This window comes from Mycteria americana, chromosome 6 (assembly GCF_035582795.1).
Source record: "Mycteria americana isolate JAX WOST 10 ecotype Jacksonville Zoo and Gardens chromosome 6, USCA_MyAme_1.0, whole genome shotgun sequence".
Lineage (NCBI taxonomy): Eukaryota > Metazoa > Chordata > Aves > Ciconiiformes > Ciconiidae > Mycteria > Mycteria americana.
In genome coordinates this window covers 40,996,462-41,022,107 of record NC_134370.1, presented here as the reverse complement: position 1 = coordinate 41,022,107, position 25,646 = coordinate 40,996,462, and the positions used below count along the sequence as shown (strand labels likewise).

Below are 25,646 nucleotides of genomic sequence, written 5' to 3'. Positions count from 1 at the left end.
TTAACATTTTATCACTATAAACTTGAAAAGAGATAATGTACTCTTTATGGATATGACAGAAAAAGAGTTTAATCTGTTTTCTGAAAAAATCTTATCTCAAGGGTATACAAAATTAACTCTTTCCACATGGAAATAATTTCACAGAGCCTCTTGGAGCCTGTGGGCAGCAGCTCCATGGAGAAGTCTTTGAAGGACTTGCTGGTGGCATGGTTACTATCTGTTCCTGTTTGCAGCTATTGCTTTGTATCAAAATAGATGACTTCAATTCATCCCCACACTCTGTCACTGACAGGTACAAGCTGGCATGCATGTATCACAAGCTTCAACCGGAAGGTAAAGGAAGAGGAGGTGTGCACAACGAGGAGCTGGGCTTTCAGAAAGTCCTGCTTCAAAAATCAGCCCTGCTTGAACTTATCACTACCCTTAAAACAGAAGCCAGCAACATCCCAATAAATTTAATATGATTTGCTCATTACCAATGCTGAGTTGAATTACCTGGGTATACAGTTACCAGAGGTGGAGAGAATCATAGAATCATTTAGGTTGGAAAACACCTTTAAGATCAAGTGCAACCATTAACCTAGCACTGCCAAGTCCACCACTAAACCATTTCCCTAAGCACCACGTCTACATGTCTTTTAAATACCTCCAGGGGTGGTGACAACCACCTCCCTGGGCAGCCTCTTCCAATGCTTGACCACTCTCTCAGTAAAGAATTTTTTCCTAATATCCAGTCTAAACCTCCCCTGCTGCAACTTGAGGCCATTTCCTCTTGTCCTATCACTAGTTACTTGGAAGAAGAGATCGACACCCACCTCACTACAACCTCCTTTCAGGTAGCTGTAGAGAGTGATAAGGTCTCCCCTCAGCCTCCTTTTCTCCAGGCTGAACAATCCCAGTTCCTTCAGCCGCTCCTCATAAGACTTCTGCTCCAGACCCTTCACCAGCTTCGTTGCCCTTCTCTGGACACACTCCAGCAACAAAATGTCCTTCTTGTACCAAGGGGCCCAAAACTGAACACAGTATTCGAGGTGCAGCCTCACCAGTGCCCAGTACAGGGGCACGATCACTTCCCTAACTCCTGCTGGCAACACTATTCTGATACAAGCCAGGATGCTATTAGCCTTCTTGGCCACCTGGGCACACTGCTGGCTGTCAACCAACACCCTCAGGTCCTTTTCTGCCAGGCAGCTTTCCAGCCACTCTTCCCCAAGACTGTGCCGTTGCATGGGTTTGTTGTGACCCAAGCGCAGGACCTTAGCCTTGTTGAATCTCATATAGCAACCAGTTCCCTTGTCTGTTTTCAGCTATAACAATGAGATACAAATGACAGATATTATTTTTCTCTGGGCTACACCAACATTTTTAATAATTTCTTCTATTAGGTAAGGTCCATTAGGAGTAAAAAAGATCAAGGCAAACACTGAGCACAAAATTGGCCAGATTTCTTTCTATTCCCCATAGCGCAGTCTCTGTCTCACCCTAGCTTCAAATTCCTACATACCTGATCTTGTGTGCATGCATAAGATACGTGCAGAACACATTTTCCCCCCCTACGATACACCAAAGCTGTCAAAAGTTGAGGGCAGCAGAAGTGATAATCCACATTTCCAAAGACGAACACTCACTCTTTCCCCGCCACAGTGGGATGTCAAGACCAGACAAGTGAAGAAAGAACATACTCGTTTCTGCCTTGTTTTCCTGCTAGAAGACTTTTTGGTTGCATCCAGGCCTAACCCAAGTCCTCCTTCCCTTCATCCCTACAGTCTCAAAGGGAAGGAAAGTATCAGTTCAAGTGACTGTAGAGGCAGAGCTGGGTAACAAGCAAGAGAGCAAAGGAGCCTAAGGCACTCTCAGCCTTCACACGAGCACTACTGCAACACCTGAGTTCCCACTCATCGTATTACCCCAAAATCTGCCAGTGCATTCTGGTGTTTGTTCACTTGCAATCACATGCAACACACTTGGTAAATCTGGATAGGAAACTAAGCTGATTTTGCTATTCTGGGTAAAAGAAAAATTCGGAACAATCCCTCTGCATGCTCAGAGGGATTCAAGCTGGTTCAAGCAGCCTGTCAGGCAAATTTACTACACCAGTGTTACACAACTGAAGACCTCATAAATTCACTTAGTAAACGTGGCCTAACCAAAGGGGATTTTGTCAGGATAGAGGAGCCTGCTTTACGTAGGTGTAAGGTAATTTATTTTCTTTAAACCGAGAGCATCTGCAGGAGTATAAATTAAGACTTAAGAAAAGAAACAAAACAATCCCCTGATGACTGGCTCCTCTCGCCAATGATGCAAGAGACGCAGAAAGATGAGATGCATGTTTCCACCTCTCCCCTCTCATTATGTTTATCCAGAATTAGGAAAAGCATGTTCCTCTGGAAAGTCTCTAGTAACCACTGCTGTTATTCTAGTAACTCCTCAGATCTACATGACTACTCTCATTTCCACCTCTCACGTGGCTAACTTATAAAGTGCTGCATGATAAGACAAACCTGGAAACCTAGGAATATAAATGAATTATTACTTTATTTCCCAGAAAATACATCCCACATTTACTGGAGATACCATAATCTACAAGTTGATATAGCCTTTATCTGTTGTGGTAAGTTTAAATTTACATTACCAACTATGCTTCAACATTACTAAGAAACCTTCATTAATACAAACCAACAGTGTTCCAGAATAACAAATTATCTTCCTTCGTCTCAAACAGCTTGAAAATACAATTCTGGGAGATCTGAATTACCAAAATATCTCTTGAAGGATCATTAACTCTGAAATATAATGACAAGTGCTTAAATGTCAACAATATTAATTATATCATTATCATTCTTTTCAAAAGAAACCTCCTACTAGCAACCACAACTCTTGCTCACAATGGGTGACAACAGGATTTAAGAGGTTAATTGAGGGTTTATGCTCGGACTGCTGGAGCTGGAAAACAGCAAAATAAGGCAGTGGGTTGTTATTCATACTTGTCTATAAACCAGAGGCAAACATGACAGGTATCTATCTCCTTATTAAACCTGCAAGATGAAACACTTCTTAGGGACCACTTCACCACTAACCCAACTTCCTCCAGATTAAATTTTCCTTCAGGTCTTCTTCAGGGACAGAAATTCCCCATGATCCATACCCACCCCAACAAAAGCTCTTGATGTCTGACAGCCTCTCCAGTATTCCAGCAAACACTGCAGCTCGAAGGAGGGATGGAAATTGTGCTGGAGGATACAAAAGATGCTGTTGGTGGGAGTTGGGTTGTTTTCATGGATGATAACATGATTTTTTTATTATTATGGGTTTAATGGGTTTATTATTATGAGTTTAATTTTTTATTGCCCCTCAATTGTGTCAAATAGCAAATCAAGTGTGGGTGGGAGTGCTAAATTGGATTTTGTACTTGTTTTTCAGGGAGGTTACTCTTTGTGGTTGTAGGACAAAATTAACATCTCCCAGATGCAGTAGGAGGCCACAGTTATTTGAAACTTTTCTGACCTCTTGATATTTATTTAAAAATATTTTAAGGAGGGAAAATAGTCATCCACAAAAGCTTGGAATTTTTCTTCTTCCCTATATTTCAGAAAGGCTTTTCCTCTCTTTCATTTCTTTTGGCCTGCTTTTACACAGTCTTTCATTTCCCTATTTCATTCATTACGTGCTCTAAGCAAAGGAAAACAGTAGAAGGTACCACTAATTTTGAAAGATTCCTGTCAGCTGGACTCAAAATAATGTCAAAAGAAGTAAGGAAACAAGGAAATAATTTTGTCCTCCCAGTGTTGTCAGCAGTTTCGCACACACTTTTCTCGTTTCATGCAGTTAGAGTAATAAATCATGCTCCTAAACATACATGGCATCGCTGTATGCCCATTACAGATAGTTGCAATACTCCCTTGGGCAATGCAGCCCAAAAACCTACAAGAGTTCATTTCTGGAGAACTTCCTACAAAGCTGACATTAAATTACATTATTCATATAAAGAAAAAAAAAATTCTTTTACAGCCTTGCAGGATTAGAGGACTGCAGGTTTTGTACAAGTTTCAGATAAGAAATGATATCATGCTTTCATTCTGTGTTCATGCTCAACCAAAAGTATACAGAAGGCTTTCTAACTTACTTGATTCTGCTATATAATTTCTGACATGCCACGAAACTTAATGTTACACTGCAAAAAGAGACAGAGGCTTAGTTACAATGTGTGATAAATCTTAAATGTTCTGAATTATTGGCCTGCAAAAAATGACTTGATGAAGAAAGATGATAGAAAGAATATACAATAAAATTGGACATTGTAATACCAGGGGGCAAATTCAGTGATCTGTCACTGGCTGGGGCAGTCCAATTGGGTGTAGCCAGTCTAAAAAAACTGCAGAGGCAAAAATGAAACTCAGAGGGAACACCCTCAAATTTTCACTATCTTGAAATTTCAAGGCAACTCCTACTTCTTTAAGAGAACAAACTAATGCCCTACATACACAGGGTTTTGAAAAACACTACAGGTTTTGTGTATATCCTCCAGGAACTTTTGGAAAGAAAAAGTATCTTATTGAACTACCAAGTCATACCAGCTTATAATTTTTCTCATAACTACACTTAGAGGAATTTGTTAGGGTAAAGGTAGGACATGGTAAAATTTTCAAATACTGACATATTTTAGCCATTATACAAGATACAAGGAAAACCTTCGATAATTTCATAGTCAATGCTAATTCCAGTGCATCTGGGGGTTAGATCAGAAACCAATTAAAAGTGACTCTAAATAAAACTACACAGTAAGAACAGTTAAATACTACAAGCAAATATAAATTAAAATAAATGAAAATCGGAAAGCTCATGGCTACAACACCATGATTTAATGGACTGGTGAACCTCCTACAAAAGTTAATCCCATTGTAGTGCTTAAAAATAGACAAGCTTTCTTTACTTTGGCATACAACCAAATCTTATATTTAGAGACTTGCACTGCCTGTTTTTACTTGAAAGATGATTAGAAATTTTGCTTTTATGATGAGTATGTTCTTTGGCAATGATATGATCAAGCAATTCAGAGATTAAACCAATGAATATACATACTAGCAAAAATAAAAACCAAAGCTTTCTAAATCAAAGATGAAATATATTTATATTGTTTAAAATCTCCACATTTAGCTGGGCTCCCAAACATTTCTGTAATATGTTAATCCATGTTAAAGTTATTTTTGTAATTTCTCTAGACTGCTGGCTCTCCTCATAAGCCCACCTAATTAGACAACATTAGAATTAGAATCCAAGCTGGAACATAACAGCCAACATTTGGATTTGAAACTACTTATCTCACTGGCCAGACTCTTAAAACACTCTTCGTTGTGTTCTGTTGTCTTCTCTTGTTCACAGAAGAATACTTAAAGGAAATTAGTTTTCTTAAATCACTTACAGATATCGAGGCCACAAGGTTTGAATATTAGAAAAAAGTTAGATACCTGACATGGATCACAAGAAAACTCCCCAACTTCTCCTTCTACCAGGCAGTCTTCAAAAAAGGAATCACTAATCTAGACAATTGTTCAAGTCACAGAACAACATCTATGAGAGACTGCAGTCAAAAGGTAGCAGGCCCAATATAAACCACTCTAATCTGTAAGCTCAGAAAAACCATAATTTCTTAGGCTAGTGACAGAAATCTCAACAGCCAAATCTAAACAAACAGATTCAGCTATCAAAATACTAAATAAGCGTGTATTAGAGACATGAAAACACTGATTCAGAAGATTTAGTATGGCATCAGGCTCAAACAGATGAAAGGGCTTAAAACCACACTGGGATACAAGGTGTCAGACAGGCAAAACCAAGAATTCCTTTAATACAAAAATCCCTGGACTCTCAATGATCAACTGCTGTGAACGTGAAAGTGATTGAAATGCTCCTCTGAAAAAAGTATCAAAATTTCCACTGCATTAAAGCAGAAATGTTATTATTCTGAAGACAAAAATGTAAATTAATGCGTGAATATAATATTGGAAACAGGAAAGACAAGACCACAGTTCTTGAAATCCATTTAGTTTAAAAAGTCACCCCATTTACCATGTTATGGGTGGCAAGGAGCTTTTTAAACCTATTTGATCTGTGTCGTAAGCTCATCTAAGTTCAAGGAACTGCTGTAAAGCAGAGGGAGTGTTGCTGCAGCTGCATGCTGCGAAATACCCTCCAGGAATTATACATTAGCTAATTATACATAAGCTAATCCTGCTAGCACTGCTGGTCTAAGATGAAAAAAAAAACCTGCACAAATCTACGACCACAACTACTATTTCTTCTCATGCCACAGATTTGGACTTGAAACCATGATATCTATCCTGTTTTAAGAGGCTGAAGGAATTTGCTTGTTAACAAACAGGTGAAAATCCACCTAGAAGCACATGGGACAACAACATTGACTTCAGCAATGGCTGTCATTTCATTTCTTCTCACCGTCTAAGTACAGATGCAGCATTTAATAATTATTATGACAGCTAATTATAAAATCTGAGAAACTATAAGGGGGAAGAAAGATAAAATTAAGTTAAAATATATAGTGAACACTATTCATAGAAGTTACCATTTTCTGCATTTCTCATCCTTCTTACGTATCCCCTTCCATTACGTTAGAAAGAAGATATTCCCCAAGAATTATCATTTTGAGGAAAGCAAGGAGCATACCGTTTAGCTTAAACCAAAAGCAAATCCCAACACCTCTTCTGTAAAAGCAGACTCTGTGGATGCAGTGATTCAGAGAAGCTACAATTCTTCCAACTTGATCAGGTATTAGGGACTGACAAAACTGATACGGGCTGGGCAAGAAGCAAGAATAAAAGCACTTGCAACAGGACCTGAGCACATCCATGCCCTATTGGAAATACTCTCCCCTCTGCACATCTTGTCTGACATGAAACTATGAAAGTCTTTATGTCACCAGCATCTCTCTGAGGATCTTAAGGGAGACAGTACCGAAAGCCTTACTAAAGGCCTCTCTAACCTACCATGTAGACAACTTTCTTAATAAGCACGCAAGGAAATGAATCCACAAAGGTCCTATCAAAATGACCTTATGATGATCCAATCACTTATAAGAAACTACATGGAAGTTACAGTAATGAGCACAAACAGAAACTCAAGAATAACAGTTTATGAGCTATTTTGCACTGGAAAGTCACACCTCATTCCTACACACATAGACATTGCATAGTCATGCCACTAAATGGTAACAGATAGTGATATAGATGCACACATTGCAATCAAATACAAAAGTCTGAATTTCCTCTAGTTGTGGTTCATCTGCCATGTTATGATTCTCCAATTTTAGATTCTGATTAATTTTTTTATGCATTCTGATTTTAAAATCCTAGCTGTTCATATTGTGTTTACATTTATTAGATGAATTTGAAATACGTCGTTAGGTAACATATTACACAGCGAGCAGCAGTCATGGACTCACTCTGCATATTTGAGATTTACTTCAGAGGCTGCGATTTTACTCTTCCCCAAAAGCTTAATTCCTTTCCCTCATAGACTATCCTCTCCTGCCAATAAATCTCCTTTTTTTCTGGTCTTGTCCTTTTTTCTCCACCTCTAATTTTCCTACAAGTTGTCTAAAGGTACAGGAAACCTGAGAATTTCATATCAGAAGCTGGTATTTTTAATACAGGTAAGGTGTCATCTACAATGCAGGTTGTGGGAAATCATATGCTGTTCTATGAGCCTTCCCGCAGAAAACATGACAATGGTGATTTAGGTAAAGCCAGATTCCTTTCTAAACTTTTTACAACAAAATCTTTTAATGTAATACCTCATTAGCATTTGAAGCAGTTTTCCTGTGTACAGAAACGCAGAATCATATAGTTGTAAGGGATCTCCAGAGGTCATTTTGTCCCACACAAAAAGCCTTACCAACATCTGTGAAATTTCACAGAATCCAAGAAACATTAAAGTTGGAAAAGACCTCTAAGATCATCTAGTCTAACTGTCCACCCAACACCTCCATGCCTACTAAACCATGTCCTGAAATGCCACATCTACACGTTTTTTGAACTCCTCCAGGGATGGTGACTCCACCACCTCTCTGGGCAGCATGTTCCAATGCTTGACCACCCTCTCAGTAAAGTTTTTCCTAATACCCAATCTAAACGTCTCCCGACGCAACTTGAGGCCATTTCCTCTCGTCCTATCGCTTGTTACTTGGAAGAAGAGACCGACCCCCACCTCACTACAACCTCCTTTCAGGCAGAGCGCGATTAAGGTCTCCCCTCAGCCTCCACTCCTCCAGGCTAAACAACCCCAGCTCCCTCAGCCGCTCCTCATAAGACTTCAGCTCCAGACCCTTCACCAGCTTCGTTGCCCTTCTCTGCACACGCTCCAGCACCTCAATGTCTTTCTTGTAGTGGGGGGCCCAAAACTGAACACAGTATTCGAGGTGCAGCCTCACCAGTGCCGAGTACAGGGGCACGATCACTTCCCTAGTCCTGCTGGCCACACTATTCCTGATACAAGCCAGGATGCTGTTAGCTTTCTTGGCCACCTGGGCACACTGCTGGCTCACATTCAACCGGCTGTCAACCAGCACCCCCAGGTCCTTTTCCACTGGGCAGCTTTCCAGCCACTCTTCCCCAAGCCTGTAGCATTGCATGGGGTGGTTGTGACCAAAGTGCAGGACCAGACACTTGGCCTTGTTAAACCTCATACAATTGACCTCGGCCCATCGATCCAGCCTGTCCAGGTCCCTCTGCAGAGCCTTCCTACCCTCAAGCAGATCGACACTCCCACCCAATTTGGTGTCATCTGCAAACTTACTGAGGGCGCACTCAATCCCCTCATCCAGATCATGGATTAAGATATTAAACAAGACTGGCCTGAAAACTGAGCCCTGGGGAACACCGCTTGTGACCGGCTGCCAACTGGAGTAAACTCCATTCACCACAACTCTCTGGGCTCGGCCATCCAGCCAGTTCTTTACCCAGCGAAGAGTACACCTGCCTAAGCCATGAGCCACCATCTTCTCTAGCAGAATTCTGTGGGAGACAGTGTCAAAGGCTTTACTAAAGTCCAGGTAGATAACATCTGCAGCCTCTTCCTCATCCCCTAGGCGGATCACCTGGTCATAGAAGGAGATCAGGTTGGTCAAGCAGGACCTGCCTTTCATGAACCCATGCTGGCTGGGCTTGATCTCCTGGTTGGCCTGCATGTGCCTGTTGAGCACATTCAAGATGAACCGCTCCATAATTTTCCCCAGTACCAAGGTCAGGCTGACAGGCCTGTAGTTCCCTGGATCCTCCCTCCAGCCCTTCTTGTAGATGGGTGTCACATTGGCAAGCCTCCAGTCATCTGGGACCTCCCCTATTAACCAGGACTGCTGGTAAATGATGGAGAGTGGCTTGGTAAGCTCCTCTGCCAGCTCCCTCAGTACTCTCAGGTGGATCCCATCTGGCCCCATAGACTTGTGAGTGTCCAGGTGGCATAGCAGGTCGTTAACTGCTTCCTCCTGGATTATGGGGGGTTTATTCTGCTCTCCATCCCTGTCTTCCAGCTCAGGGGGCTGAATTCCCTGGGGATAACTTGTCTGACTATTAAAGACTGAGGCAAAGAAGGCATTAAGTACCTCAGCCTTTTCCTCATCCTTCGTGGCAATGTTCCCCCCTGCATCCAATAAAGGAGGGAGATTCTCCTTGGCTCTCTTTTTGTTGTTAATGTATTTGTAAAAACATCTTCTATTATCTCTTACAACAGTGGCCAGATGGAGTTCTAGCTGGGCTTTGGCCTTTCTAATCTCTCTGCATGACTTGACGAGATCCCTGTACTCTTTTTGAGTTGCGTGCCCCTTCTTCCAGAAGTGGTAAACTCTCCTTTTTTTCCTGAGTCTCAGCAAAAGCCCCCTGTTCAGCCAGGCCGGTCGTCTTCCCCGCCGGTTCATCTTAGGGCACATGGGGACAGCCTGCTCCTGTGCCTTTAAGACTTCCTTCTGGAAGAATGCCCAGCCTTCCTGGACCCCTTTGCCCTTCAGGACTGTCTCCCAAGGGACTCTCTCAACCAGCGTCCTGAACAGGCCAAAGCCTGCCCTCCAGAAGTCCATGGTAGTGGTTTTGCTCACCCCCCTCCTTATTTCACTATGAATCGAGAACTCTATCATATCATGGTCCCTAAGCCCAAGACAGCCTCCAACCACCACATCTCCCACCAGTCCTTCTCTGATTGTAAACAGCAGGTCAAGCGAGGCACCTCCCCTGCTAGGCTCACTTACCAGCTGTGTCAGGAAGTTATCTTCCACACATTCCAGGAATCTCCTAGACTGTTTCCTCTCCGCTGCGTTGTATTTCCAGCAGACGTCCGGGAAGTTGAAGACCCCCACGAGAACAAGGGCTAGTGACTGTGGGACTCCTGCCAGCTGTTTATAGAATGCTTCATCTATCTCTTCATCCTGGTTGGGTGGTCTATAACAGACACCCAGCAGGATATCTGCCTTGTTGGCCTTCCCCCTCATCCTTACCCATAAGCACTCGACCTTATTGTCATAATCGCTGAGTTCTACACAATGGAAACACTCCCCTAACAGACAGAGCCACCCACCGCCTCTCCTTCCTTGCCTGTCCCTTCTGAAGAGCTTATAGCCATCCATTGCAGCACTCCAGTCATGAGAGTCATCCCACCACGTTTCTGTGAGGGTGACTAAGTCATAGCTATCCTGCTGCACAATGGCTTTCAGCTCCTCCTGTTTGTTGCCCATGCTGCGTGCATTGGTGGAGATGCACTTGAGCTGGGCTATTGATTTCTCTCCCAACATTAGCATGCCACCCTTAGGCTCCTCTCTAGTGAGCCTGGTTACATCCCCTTCCCTCTTCAAACCTAGTTTAAAGCCCTCTCTATGAACCCTGCCAACTCATGAGCGAGAATCCTTTTCCCCCTTTGAGACAGCTGAACTCCATCTGTCGCCAGCAGGCCCAGTGCCATGTAAACGTCCCCATGACCAAAAAAACCAAAATTCCGCCCATGGCACCAGCCTCTGAGCCACGTGTTGAGCAGATGAGTTTCCCTGTTCCTTTTGGTATTCTTCCCTGCCACTGATGGGATTGAGGAAAACACTACCTGCGCTCCTGATCCCTCAACCAATTGCCCCAGTGCCCTGAAGTCCCTTTTGATTGCTTTTGGACTTCTCTCTGCAACCTCATCATACCCAACCTGCATAACCATTTAAACTGGGCTTTAAAAATCATGAGACTTGCAGGGTTTACCACCTTATGGTAGAAGCTTGTAAGAATTCATTGATATTCACAGACAGAAAGCTGTGTTAAGGAAATTGGCATCATAATTACATTTCATTAGCATTCAAAAGTGACAGTTTGCTTCTTTACACAACACATCTAAAACACTTCTATACCATTAAAAGAAAATGTTTAGAATCAGTAGACTGGTGCCGTATAGGCTGTCTTTGTCTCACTTACTTGTTTTACAGTTTTGCCTTGCTTTGTTCTGTAGTGGACAGGTGCTATTGGATATATACCACAGGTATGAATTTACATTTATTATGTAAATAGAAATGTAAAAGATTTCCATTGTACAGCACAATCAAAGAAAGTTCTCCAAAGCTCACTTTTCCAATAGGTAGAATAACTCCATCCTAAAGAGCAACTTACTTCCTTTAAGCATTTCTTTTCTCATTTAAAAAAAGCAGCAGAATACAGAGGTATTACACACACAGTTTGCAAACCCCTTTCATTATTGGAGCTTATTTATACCGTCTCCATTTTAGGGAAGACCTAAGGTCCAGCATTACTTGAACATCTGATTAGGGGTTGGTTTGTCCACTGCCATGTAATTCTTTATCCATATTTTCCTTCTTATTTCCTTTCATGTACCTATCTCCCCTTGATACCAACATGTTCCTGTTGGATATTTCAAACAGTGCTTATCAGTGACACAAAAATATGCCTACAAGAAACAAACGATGGGTGTGTGTGAACGAATCTGGGTAAATATAAAAACCAGATGAATAAAAACTTCAGTTGAGCGATTTGTTTCCCTTCCTGGGCCCCATCAGGTCAACTGCTTCTTGTTTAACCACAGAGTGCATTTTTAAGGTCTATAACAAACTACTTGGGACTGTGTTTCACTAAGCAAGAATGCGAACCTGTTTGCAGATTTTGCAGTTGGTAGATTGATCCCCGCTGAAATTTCATTCCACTTTTTTACCTCCTACACACCTGGTATTGATAAATAGTACACTGTACCATGTAAATCATTCAGATACCCTACCTTCAGCAGGACCTCAGCTGTTTTAGACTGTGACAATAAGGTGCCTGAATTTAATTTTCAAGTCTCCCATTTGAAGCTTTTTGTTTCTTGTTGGTCCTTTATAGAGAACTTCATTCAGCAATTCTCCTCCTGTCTTGCTGGGGGATCCCCATGATCAGACATGAAAGAACAGCAGGGAATCTAATACACCTCTGACTGCCCCAATTTAGACAACATTATGTAAAATAAAAGGGATTTGAAATACATCCGCTACACTTCCAGCCTTATCCTTTCTAGCTTTTGTTCTTTTAATCTTCAGTATGCTCCTCAAATCCACACGGGCAGCACTCCTATGCCAGTGCCTTCAGGAACTCCAGCTTGCAGACAAAGAGCCATCAGAGCGGCAGAGAGTGAGAGCAATTCAGAGTGTGAATACTGCCTCCCTGCCGGTAACAAGCCCTCCGCTCTTCGACAGAAAAATCTTTCATTGTCCTTGTTCTGCATCTCCTTGGGAGACAAATTCCCAAACGTTACCTAAGCCCTTATGGGAATCCCTTTTTAAGTCCACCTTTCCCACTCAAAACCAAGTAGAGCACAGAAATCTCTTGTCTGTGACAGGAGTTATTCATGGGAGTGTTTGACCTAATTGTTTTATACCCGAAATTGCTTATAGCCTTACCTGTATTAGGGGACAGGGGACAAAAGGAGGGTGTGAACGTGATTCATCACTTATTTAGAATAGATGAGCAAACAAGAGACATGAAGTTTTGCAGTCTCAGGAGAGGAAAGAAAGAGAAAGCCCATACAGAAAAACATTTCAATAGCTGTTCACATGTTATCTAGACTATTTCTAACATTTTAATATAGGTACTGATAAATTTGTTACAGCTTTACCTTTCTACTTATTGACATCATAGACTATATCCCCAGACCTACCAGCATTACGATCGCGTCAACTGGCAATTATAAAAAACATTGTAAAAAAGAAATAATAACAACAGTAGCTAATGATCAAACCATATAATAATTGATTTTGGTGGATCTTGCATGAATAAAATAATGGATTTCACTATAAAATACATTCAAATAGTAAGCTGATTAAAACAAAATAAATTCTGTTGGGAGGGAACTCTGGAGGTTGTTTGGTCAATCCTTCAGCATCCAGGTCATTGCTTACATCTTATTTCCTTAAAGCCCATAACTTTATCATCTTCTACTGTGGGTAGTGCTTTCCTCCCCCAGAGTGACACTAGGCTCAGGCAGCTTACAATCCTGGTACCAAACCTTATCAGTTAAAAAACCTGAGGCATCAAAGTAGTTGAGCACCTTTTCCATATCCTTCGTCACTAGGTCCTCTGAGGCAATGAGCAGCAGGGCCCATATCTTCTTGGGTCTTAAGATAAAAATCTCTTGCTATATTCTTCCCCATGTAAAATGGGAAGCCAACATTCAAAAGAGAAAGGGACACCATAAAAGCTGTTTGTTTATTTTTTTTTTTCAATCATCTATATCACTGCTTACTCTGGTGGATTTCAGGTTTCTGTTTGAAATGAATATAGGAAAAGACATTCTGAAAAGCAGGCTTGCCAGTTAGAGGCTTAATTCTTGGTAGTGAAAACACATGACACAATAAGGGCTACCTTCTTTTATCAGGCTATTTTAATCTAAAATAGGCCTTTATGTTTTAACCACACTACAGCTTTTATACAAAATGTATTCCCATACCGATTGTGGTTCTAATGTACTGTGAAGCACAACAACACAAAAAAAGTATTTCAATTTTTAAAGAAGAATATCCTCAAACAACATAGCTACACCTAAATGTTCATCATCCTTATTTCAATAATCTTACTGAAGCCAGAAAAAAATTCCAAAAGCCCAGATCACTTTTCTATACTATCTGTTTGCATTTGTAAATATGAAACAATGGAAACTACATCCAGTACTTGTGCTATAAAGAGAAGCCTTTTCCTGGACTGGGAATTAGGACCGGTGATAAACATGACAATAAATGCATTTATTCCACAACTAGAAATAAGCTATCACAAGGCTTGATTACCTATTTTAATTTCAATACAACTTATAAATTATACTAATTTATAAGATAGAGAGATTCTGTTACAATAACTTGTTTTATTTTATAGTTCCGTCTAAGCTAAAAATAGACCCAATCTAGTGTTTGAGAAGATTATTGCACCTTGAGGGCACCCAGCAAAACACAAAATGAATTTTAAAGATATTTTTTGGTACTTATTTGAAATATCATGTCCATACATTTTAGGATGCAAAATGAAAAATGACCACATAAGATGAACGCAATAACAAAAACCAAAGCAGTAACTTATTGATTTATGGAAACTGATTTAATTGCAAGGATCCTAATTTCTATATGTGCCAGGCTTCAAAACTGCCTTTGACGTGGCTGATATTTCTAACGTAACAAAATTAAGTTTTAGGAAAACTGTAATCTTCATCAATGCTGACAAAAGTTATTTCCCTGGAAAATTACACCGGAGCTTGGACAGATTCAGAGCAGTACCCACCTTTAGTGATACCAGGTTATACAGCAAGCAGAGCATAGACATATGTAGAACCACTTCAGTATAAGTGCAAATGAAACTACTGAAGAAGCCTACAAAACCTGAAGTACAACCTGAACGAAATCAAACTTCATGAATAAGTAACAAAATTAGACAGAAACACAAACCTAGCCCAAAGAAGCATTTTTTCAATTTATAAATACCAGAAAACAACTGAAGTGAAATTCACTCAGAAGGAACACAAAATTAACAAGAAAGATGATAGATGAGAAACTCTGATGGTTGTCTTACTGAATAACATAAATTTGGAAACAAACATGGTTATTATGGCTATATGCTACCCAGTATGGTTCCCATACTACCTGAAACCTCCTATTCTTTCTGAAGGTACTGCTAATACAGCAGTTAAGGAGCTCCCATTTTCTATTGATATGGTTGCTATGGGAAAGAAAGGCAGATTTTTTTGCCTAAATTCCTGAAAAAATGTGCTTCCAAATTAATCTTTTACCTACAGCTCATATTGCATCTAGCCTTTGTGCTAACGCATCACTGAAGGAAATATTAAACATTATATTCAACTGCTACTTAAAAAAACCCCAATTCATACTTTCTTCTTTCACCTGATGTTAAGAAAAATGGACTTTGCCAAAAAAAGTGGTGTATATTTCACGTGACTGAATCTGCATTCGATAGTCCAGAAGACCCATATATGTTATAAACATTTACACAGCTTCAAATCACTCAAATTAACAATACCCCAAGCACAACGTATTTATATGACACGTAATCAATTATTTCAGTCAACAGTTTAACTGTCTTTATATGCATGACAATTTTATATACATGCGTCACTTGTTCAGTATGTTCGAAAAATATATTAAAAGAAATCGGTAAGAGTATAAAAACATGGCAACAATATTGTAACACTGTCAATCTGTCATAAGCAAGCTTTTACAGTGGTGTGTCTTCAAAAACAGTTTTTTAATGTGCTATTTTTAAATGAAAAAGCCTTTTCAGCTATTAAGCATAGAGAAGAAGAAAATCGAGTCTGCATTTTAAAGCCCAAAAGATGACTTTGTTAACATAAATGCATCTGACAACAGACAGTTTGCATTTAAACCTACGACATTTTGATGTGAGTTTGTCTAAGGTACAATTATTTTGTGCTCTTTCCTAACAGTCTGGACACTTCGGGTAATAAAATAAACAATTAACTCTGCACAGTTAATAACTTACCCTTACTTGACCAACAAAAGCATTGGCTTCCTCTTCCTGTACAGACAGGTTTTTAGGTAGAAACATATCAAAAACTGGTCCGTTGTCATTTACATCCGTCACCACTATATTAACAGTAGCAGTTGAGGTCTACAGAGAAAGATAACATGAACAAATTATCTTTATTTTATAATTTCACAGATGACAACTGATCAGCAACCTTACTGCTACGTATTAGACCCATGCAGTACAGAATCACAGGTAAACAGATTATCGATTTTTTTTGCATGCTTTTCTGAAACAGGAAGCATTATTTGTTTGAAGAGTTTATTTTTACCTTTCCTTTCTTATAAGACAAAACAGGCTCGAGACTGAATAATGTATTAGAGATGCCTGAAGGTTTCAGGTATCTTTCTTCTTAAACGGTATTTTAAGGATTTAAGGATCTTTCATTCTGAGTGGGGAAAAAAGCCAGAAATATCAAAATTTGCCAGAACTATAAATTTGGAAAGAAATGACTGATTTTACTAATCAAAATATGCTACTGTGATGATTAGCCAGCCTCTTAGCTGGCACAATCATGCTACCACAGCTCCATGGTGAGCTCAGCTGGCCTTAGCTCAGAGATCTCTGTATCACCCTTCACCCACATGACGCTGACATGCTATTAAGCATTAGCACATCAACTTTAACATACAGAGAGGTGCCTAGTGGGAACAGCATAATTAACTATATTTAACACACATAAGATTTTAACAAAACATGTCTGTGCTCCCTACTGAAATTTTCTATCCAAACCAAAGGAATTGGAGAGTGAAATACTTTGTTTGCAGATCTTCACAGCTTGAGTCAAATCTCTTTTCACTGGTCCTATATACTGAGTGTTTCAGACACAAAACACCACATTATTGTATTTAATACATTCATTGTATTTTAAATCCATTCAACAAATGCTAACACCTTTGTTATCAGAGATACTTTTATTCCATAAATTCAAATCCAGTACAGCAGCAAGTACCATTGCGAACCGTAGCTTCAAGCTTATTACAGTTTAAGATCATAATAGAAACAGATACATCAGCTAACACTAGCTACTTCATGCAGTTAGTTATTTCAGAACATGCCTAAGCATTGGTATCTCTTCTCCATTTCTCATGTTTAACAGTTTTGCATTGAGGTGAAATACCTCAGTTTGAGCCTCATGAATTTAAACATTGTGGCAAGAGTAACAAAAACATGCCTTTATTTTATACCCTATAAATGTAACTACAGAAGAGCTGAGGCTAATAATGCAAGTTTCTGTGGCCAGTGACACAGGTTGCAAAGAGAAGGAATGAACAGTACTCTTCATCCACTAGAGAAAAGAGAAGCACTACTAGGCAAAAACCATGGTAAGAAAGATTGAAATTATGCACTAGGAAAGCCTTTCATTGCAAGAACAGAGAAGCACAGGCACAGTGCAGGGAGGCTGTAGCATCTTCCCCAGCAGCAAGGCGCGTTAGTATCTGGCATGACCGATAGCGGTGTAAACTGATGCTGTGGTGGAGTTGTGGATGGGCAGGCTAACCTGGTATTATAACACGGTATCATTAGTCTATGAATGCTTCCTTCATAGACATAGAAAAGAAAATAAAATTATCTTGTTCTATAAATACAGCCTGTTAGACAAGTATACTAAGGGAGATGGATGCTAGAAGGCAACACGTGTGAAGTTTAACACTGATGCCTTATTGCTAATGCTGGTTGTCCAAGCTCTGTTTGGTACTGTTCCCCCAGTGACAGTAATATTTGTAATTATGTCCATGCTGCAGCCACTGCTACTGTGAAGTGCAGCGTAAAATCAAACACAGTGTATTAAATCAGCTTTCCTGTGCTATATCTAGATGCCTTCTGATACTGAACTACTTTGCGTCAAGCTACACTGGGGGAAACCCTGAAAAAGTTCCTTGCTTTAGGCACAAGACTAACCTGTTAGAAAGTGGCACCTCACAGGTTTCATAAAGAAACCTGTAGCCATCCTCCCTTAAAAAACAAAACCCCCCAAAAAGTCTGAATGTAAATCTGCATCTTTGTATGCCTTTTCTGAAACATCTGGTGCAGTACCTCCCATGTAACAAACCTCAAGCAGTTTTACACTCTCATAGGTCCCTGCAGCAACTGCTCACAATAAATGCAGATTATCGTCTAATTTTTATTAAGGGGCAAGCTCCTTGTATCTGCCACATGGGAAAAGCACTTGCAAAGGACAACTAATGTACTCACTATCTTAATAGTATGTAGTCATGCTTTCATTGCTGTGTTGCCAGTTCAATCTGATAACTTACTCTCTGCAGGAGAGATCCCCTAACAGGTCAACCTCCTTCACCTTCCAAATCCTCAGACTTGGCAAGTGGCCCAGACACAAGTACTGGAGTCAGCTGCCTCTTTTCACAGCTATAAATCCAGCTGGTGCATTTGCACAGTGTCCCACATATTCACTGCGGTGCTACCTGTGCTAGCAGGCTTCCTTTGCAATCCCTCTTGATATCGGCACAGCAAAGAGCAGATCCCAAACACACACAAGTGGCATAAATAATATCCATGCACAATACAGCTCTTTCAGAGTGAGAGTTTCTACAGTTTTTGTATGGAGGCAAGTGCAGAAAACAGATCTGTTCCACAACAAGCACCATCCAATAACTACTTAATACTTAAAAAGTAATGAATACAGAATATTTTGAAACAAACAAAAAGATGCTTTCAGGCTGGCTTCTTATATTTGCTTATGCTCAGTTATCTGCTAATTTTTTCTGAAACCACCATTCCCACATTCAATTTATATAAGGAAAAAGTACTTTACAATTTATGCATCATTGTCAACACAAAACATACTCCAGAATGTTTGCTCTGATGTGCAACGTGCACTGAATGTAAACCAATCTTCCGAAGCTAACTTGATTCCACAGAATACAGGGTAATAAAACCTCTTAGATTTAATACAAGAGAGAAATATGGCATAAAAAAACTGCCTTAAGACAGTGAGTAATTCTCAATTTGAAAATATTTCTTTTGCATTCAAAAAAATTTTAACAGGACGTGTCTGATAATCTGTGGCATGTTTACTTCTGATGATGCTGAATCAACCCACAGCAGCTCCCAGAACAGCTGCCAAAACGTGCCTTTGCATCTGATAACTTCCGAATCAAGTGATGAAAGTAAAATTACTGTTGGGAACTACTTACAGGCCTAACTTTTGTACAGAAGTGCATGCCGATGGGGGTGCTTACATACTTATTTTAGATAAACATAGCAACACGTTATGAGGTATTCCTATGAGCACTTCTCCTAAATGACAGTGTTTTTCTAAACCCAAGCAACTCTCTGCTCTGGAAGCATGCAATTAACAACATGACCCTGCAGCAATACTTTTATGTCTTGAACAAAAAAGGGAACTTTTCTTCTCCTCAAGCCTTCTTGAAACCCAATCATTATAATATTATTAGAAATACAGAGCTTACAGAAATACTGGAATAAGTCTAGAAGGGGTCATTTGAAGTATCAAAGGAGACTCAGGTTTCATCTAAGAGGAGACAGCAGAGGCAGCAGGGAAGGCTGAGCTCTGTTTAATATAACCTGGATTTTAAGATGAATTTTAAGATCCTTTTTAATATCTTTATCAGCGATGTAGAGGAGGTAATGAAGCACACTCTCCTCAAGTTTGCAGGCGATACCAAACTGGGAGTAACAGTCAGTACGCTGGAGGGCAGGGCTGCCATTCAGAAGGACCTTGGCCAGCTGAAAAATGGGTCAACAGGAACCCTATGAAATTCAGCAGGGACTAATGCCCAGTCCTGCCCCTGGGAAGGACAAGCCCCTCACAAGGACCTGGGCCAGGGCTTGCCTAGCTGGGAGCAGCTCTGTGGGAAAGGCCTGTGAGTGTCAGCAAACAGTGAGTGGAGCAGGAGCCAGCTGCATGCCCTGGCAGCAACACAGGCCAGCAGCTCATGGGCTGTATGGACAGGGGACCAGCCTGGAGATGCAAGGAAAGGATTATCCCCTCTGCTCAGCCCTCAGAAGACCACACCTAGATACTTCGACAGTGTCAGGAGAGAAAATGAGTGTAAACGGAAACAAGAGAGGTTCAGACTGGACATAAGGAACAGCTTCTCCCCATGAGGACAAAAATGAGAGCATTTCAGCACAATGAAGTACAAGTGCTTTCCATACACTGTGCTCTAGCTTGTCTTCGCACTGTGGACAGGTACTGGGAACCTGTTCTCAGTACTCCCTGGATAAGAACACAAAGAATCAAGTTTTTGATGCCTTTATACCATTAGATAGGGGTTACCTGAAAAATGCAATAAATCAGCTATCACCCTGACTTGTGTATGTGAAGGGTGAAAGCTTTCTTGAGTTATTCTATAGGTTATTCTGTAATGTAGGGTAGGAATTGTTATTGGTGCTGAGGGATTCCAGGTCAGACTAAACCCCCAGACTAACAAGAACTGGAAAGATTGATGAGTTTTTGCTTAGCTTAGTTTTGCAAGAAAAAAAAGAGAGTTTGTGGGGATTTTATAAGAAGGGAGAGAGGGAGGTAGGAGAAGAGACATTTGGAATTGTTTCCCAACTCTTCCGTTATCTAAGAATTTTAGTATTTTTCAAATTGATGGCAATACTTTTACTCATCTTAAGCATCCTACCTTACCTGCCAGCCAACATAGCCACACAGGATAGTGCTTCACTTGTTATCAAGTCTCAAGCCATACTTAAACTTTCACTTTGAATTAAAAAAGCGATAAATTGCAAATGAATAATATTTTATTGAGATGCCAAACAGGAAAATTATTTTATAAAATTAAGTTTTCTGTTCTTCCTAAACTTCCAAGGGTACTGAAATAAGATCCTGTAATAAGACCAACATTTCAAATATATCCTCATTTTTATATTAGTCACAATTTAGCAAACTATCAGAAGTGGATGCATTCAGTGGCAGGATCACCAAGAGGGGCATCCAAAACAAGCTCTGGGTTAGCAGCAATGCCCCTGTGTTCTCCTCCTTTAAATCAGTAACAACAAACTCTGAAACTGAGAAAGAATATGGGAATACTCAAAAATCTTGTCATTTCATCTGAATACAGGAAACATTTGTTATCCCACTGATGGAGCAATGCCAACCTTTTACATGAAGTGGTAGTCAGTTGGCTACCTTTATTTCTCTGAGATCATAGAGCAGCCGTTCTGCCATTAGTATCGGAAACTGCTATAATCAAAAATTATTAAATAAAATTAACATTTTCATATCCCCATTAGATGGCTCCAACGATTTGCTTAAGCTCTCTGCAAGCCACAGCTTAAGACTGACATGCTATTCTGAAATAGCCTTTATTAGACAAATAGAATAAATTACAGTGGGTTATTCAGAACTGCAGCACAGAGCAGTATTGGTAACATTATGGTCATTCGTCCTGTGGATAACGTAAAAAGTCACTAGAAACACTAAAATTACATTGATTAAATAATCATTGCTTAGAAGTTATGTTCAAGGCTAGCCACAACCTTTCTTCAGTCTGTCACTGGAACAGAAAATAAGAAAGCAAGTAGACTGTGGGTCATACCCTTTCTTACAGCAGCCAAGTAACTATTTGGCACACTAGTCAACAGGTGAGAAGGACCCCAGGTAGTGAATGCATGCCTTGGGGATAAAAAGTGCACTGCAGAGAGGATAAAAGTAAACACACTGAGAAAGGGTCACTATATTTTGTATGAAGCTCTGTTTCTTGTACCTTTAGAGAAGCCTATCATTTCTTATCACTATTTTCAACCGCAGGTAGCAGTGGCTGCCTGAGAACGCTCCCACTGTCATGTAAACTGCACTTCATTTTCTATGTCACTAGCTTGAATTCTTCTACCAAGGAAACCTCCAGCACACAGAGAGGTGGTGATGCTTTTAACTGTGTCACAACTCATCACATCAAAATTTTTAAGTCAGTGATGAAGAGCATAAGGAGCTCTAAAAGTAATTCTGTCCTTTGACTATCAAAGCAGCAAAAGTTATATTTAATGACAAGTTCCAGTTGGGTGCCCATTTACTTCTGCAAAGCCAGCTTTCTTGTCTTGTTGGGGTATGTGCATGAAGATAGCTGTACTGCACATCTCATAGCCTCAAGATTAAAAAAAGATTTAATTTCTCTTCATTCATCAGTTTTCATACTTCAAGTGCTGTAACATGTATCAGGAACCTATGTCCCAGCTCCCTACAACATTACTGTCTTCTTTGGCTCTAGTCTTGTACCACTGCAAGGTGACCTGAGTATGGCAGACTAAAATTAAGGCAATACTTATAACTACCAGCAGCATGAAGCAGTTTTCCTTGCAAAGCTTGGGGAAAACGAATAGAGAAAAACATGATGTTTGAAGAAAAGATGTTTGAACAATCATAGAATCATAGAATGCTTTGGATTGGAAGGGACCTTTACAGGTCATCTAGTCCAACCTCCCTGCAAGAGCAGCGACATCTTTAACTAGATCAGGTTGCTCAGAGCCCCATCCAAGCTGACCTTGGATGGGGCTCTGAGCAACCTGATCAGATAGTCCGAAAGAAAATCAGTTGCAGATAGAATCTTCTAATTCTCCCACTTGATTGTATACATGCTATTTTGTTCATTACATCAGAATGAAAGCAGAAGTATCACAAATTTCTTAAGGAATTATGAAAAGTTGCAGTGTTTTGTAGAGAATCCTAAAAGAGACAGTAAAATAGCACACTCATGAAACAGAGCTGCTGTTTCACTAAAGCTCTTGACATGTTTAATGACCACTAAATGTCTTTAAACAAACTTGAGTGGTTCCCCAAAGTAATGAGAGACACACCTAATTCACAACTGGTTTTGTATATCAACTGAATGGATACTCCTCCTGCAAATACCAAGATAATATGGCAAGGATACATAAAAAACCGCCTTGGCTGTTTTAAAACTAGGCATTTCTACAAAAGATTTGTCCAGTATGGTTTGGAAAGGAGCATTGAAGCTATTACTGGAAAATCACACAGGGAAAAAAGTAGTACAGCCTCATATCAGGCATTTCCTATTTATTACTGAAGCAAACCATGTTTACTTCTCTTTTATAATAAACATAAGTCAAACAAAAGATCAACAGCTGCAATTTATAGCTTTCTTAGTGCCACTAAAATAGTTCTTACATATATAATTCTTCCCAAGCGATAAATGTAACATTTACATTGTCTCGACAAATATCTTTTGTCCTAAGTATGCCAGACTCTGATAAATGTTATGGATGATAAATTTGATGGAAATTTCACTTGTGACTTATTTTATTTGTACCCTGCCATCTAAATTGAAGTTGGGAATTGATGAGAGCATTCTATGCCTTGGAGAGGAAACATTCTTAGCTCTAATGTCAAGCAAGTTTATTAATTTAGACAAACTCCAAGACAAATGCTATCATCTCTAGATATAACTAGTTTGCAAATAATAAGACCTGAGGCAAAGCCCAAGGCCTCATTTGATCGAAAAAGAAACTGTAAATAATGCTTCTGATCAGTCATATCAGGACTTATCTATATTCAATTCAAGAAAACTACACTTAAATTATGATATCCAAAATAATGGCTATTTTTTACCAAACAGGGGAAACAGCTGCTCAGATCTTAAGATACTGGGTGTAATAAGGATCAGGATAAAATATACATAAACTGTGTAACATGTAAATTGCCATGCTGTCCAAATTCAGTGCTCCAGGAGAGTGACAGCCTGAAGAGCAACATTACTAATGGGAATCTAATAAGAATTGGTAATGGAGGATGACAATGAAGTGTCCAAGTTGGAAAAAGTGATGGGTAAATACGCACAACTGATTATGGCCTTGTTCACCGACCTTCTTGAATGCACAGAAGCTGCATAACCACAACAAACAGCATCCACTGGGCCACAGAGAAGGGGGGGGCAGGTTATTCTTTTCCAGTCTGTTCCTATCAGCAAGGCTGCAAGCCTCAGGTATTTTCAGACCTTGTTTTCTTCCAGTGTAGGGCATGAGAAGTTTAAAAGCGTTATCTACCGACCTGCTACACCTCTCCAAGTTATAAAGTTATAAAGAAGAAATGGCCAGCTAGACTGCAAAGACATTTAAGAGAGAGGAGACTGAGGCTGCAGGGAAAGACAAGGCTGGAGCTTGTCAATAATTACACTGATGAAAAAAGATCAGAAAAAGCCTGGGGACGAGAAAAAGAGAAAAGCTGTCAAACACACAAAAATAAATCTCCAAAGGAAACCCCCCCAAAACTAAACCCTCACACATCCAAAAAGAAAATATAAAAGATGAGAACTTCAGCAGGAAAAGAAGAGAAAATCACATACATTCCAGAAATGTCCTTGACAAATGCATGGGACTGACAGGATAGGTCTCCACTGTTATGCCAGTCACTGGCCACGTAACAGCCAGGGCTCCAACCCTGTGTGTCTATTTGTGGAAGAGAAAGAGTATTGATCTGCTGTCCAAGCAGCTGTAAAGCATCTCAATATCACAGGAATGAAACATTACTGTTTCTGTGGGATGAACCAGCAGCAACTGGTAGCTTAAATCCCAAACTATATAGCTCACACTAAACCACCCAAATTTAGAGCATACTGTGTGCTACACATCACCTAACATAGTTGGAGGCTAACGTACAAAGTAGGCTACGTTTGTCATGCAGCCTGGCAGAGCCAAAGCTGTGGAAAAATGGGTCTGCATCTACTAAAAGCTCGGGATTCAGCATCTTAATGGCAAGTGGATAAAGCCGTAGCATCTCTACCAACGTCCTTGTATCATAAACCAAACCTGAGAACTTCAAAACAGGTGAGGAACATGGGCTGCCATATCCTTCAGCTGCAATTCCCCTAGCGTTCTTGCATGGGCTATCTATTTACTTTGAACTGGAGACTTCACTGCTGTTATAAAAAGAACAGAGGTTTCTGCTAACCTGCAAGATCTGTCTGAAAGGCATGCTCAGCTACAGAGAGGGGTTCAGGGCAAGGAGCTTTAAGAGGTGTGTCTGCTCTTGAGCTCTCTAACTTGCGCTTGAGCTCTCTAGCTCTCTAATACAGTGCTGGCTGAAAAACAGTCTGCCTGTCTTATGTTTTCCAGTTTAACTAGAATTCACAACCATGGTATTTACTGTCATGTCTGTGGTATTACTGTATACACACAATAACAGTAATGTATAATCAATGTTACACTATACATTATTGTTATTGTGAACTCTGCTGCAAGATCTATTTTAACATAGTTTTACTTAAGCTTATTTATTTTGGGATACAAAATGCTTCAATAATCCTTGGTGCAGAACTGTTTCTCACCCTAAAATAATTAAAGCCATCTTTCAAACCGGAATTACAATCTGCTCAAAGTCTTTGATTGAAAACTGTGATCAATCTATTTCTTTATGAGAATTACTTAAATCACCCCTTCCCTGTTAGCGTTTGAAATCAAAGCCTTTATGGGGAATATTACCCACGCAATGCAAGCAGACAAGCTGTACAAACACTGGAAGTTTGGGAGTCTCCTAAAGCTTGCCCTAATAAAAGAGCTGATGCACAGAGAAAATCCTTCTCTCACAGAAGAGGAAATCTGGCCGGACAAATTCTTCTCATGCAAACTGAAGTTTACAGATCA

The 25,646-nt window shown here is 40.0% G+C and overlaps 1 protein-coding gene across 4 annotated transcripts in view; it reads right to left on the bottom strand.

The window, feature by feature from the left end:
• The window catches only part of PCDH15 (protocadherin related 15), a 388,852-nt gene that overhangs the window by 129,325 nt on the left and 233,881 nt on the right, over positions 1-25,646 (bottom strand). For all 4 annotated transcript variants that reach the window (XM_075504147.1, XM_075504150.1, XM_075504148.1 and 1 more), the window contains exon 17: positions 16,017-16,145. In XM_075504147.1, the coding sequence (XP_075360262.1) occupies positions 16,017-16,145 (129 nt within the window). The remainder of the gene's footprint in view (positions 1-16,016; positions 16,146-25,646) is intronic.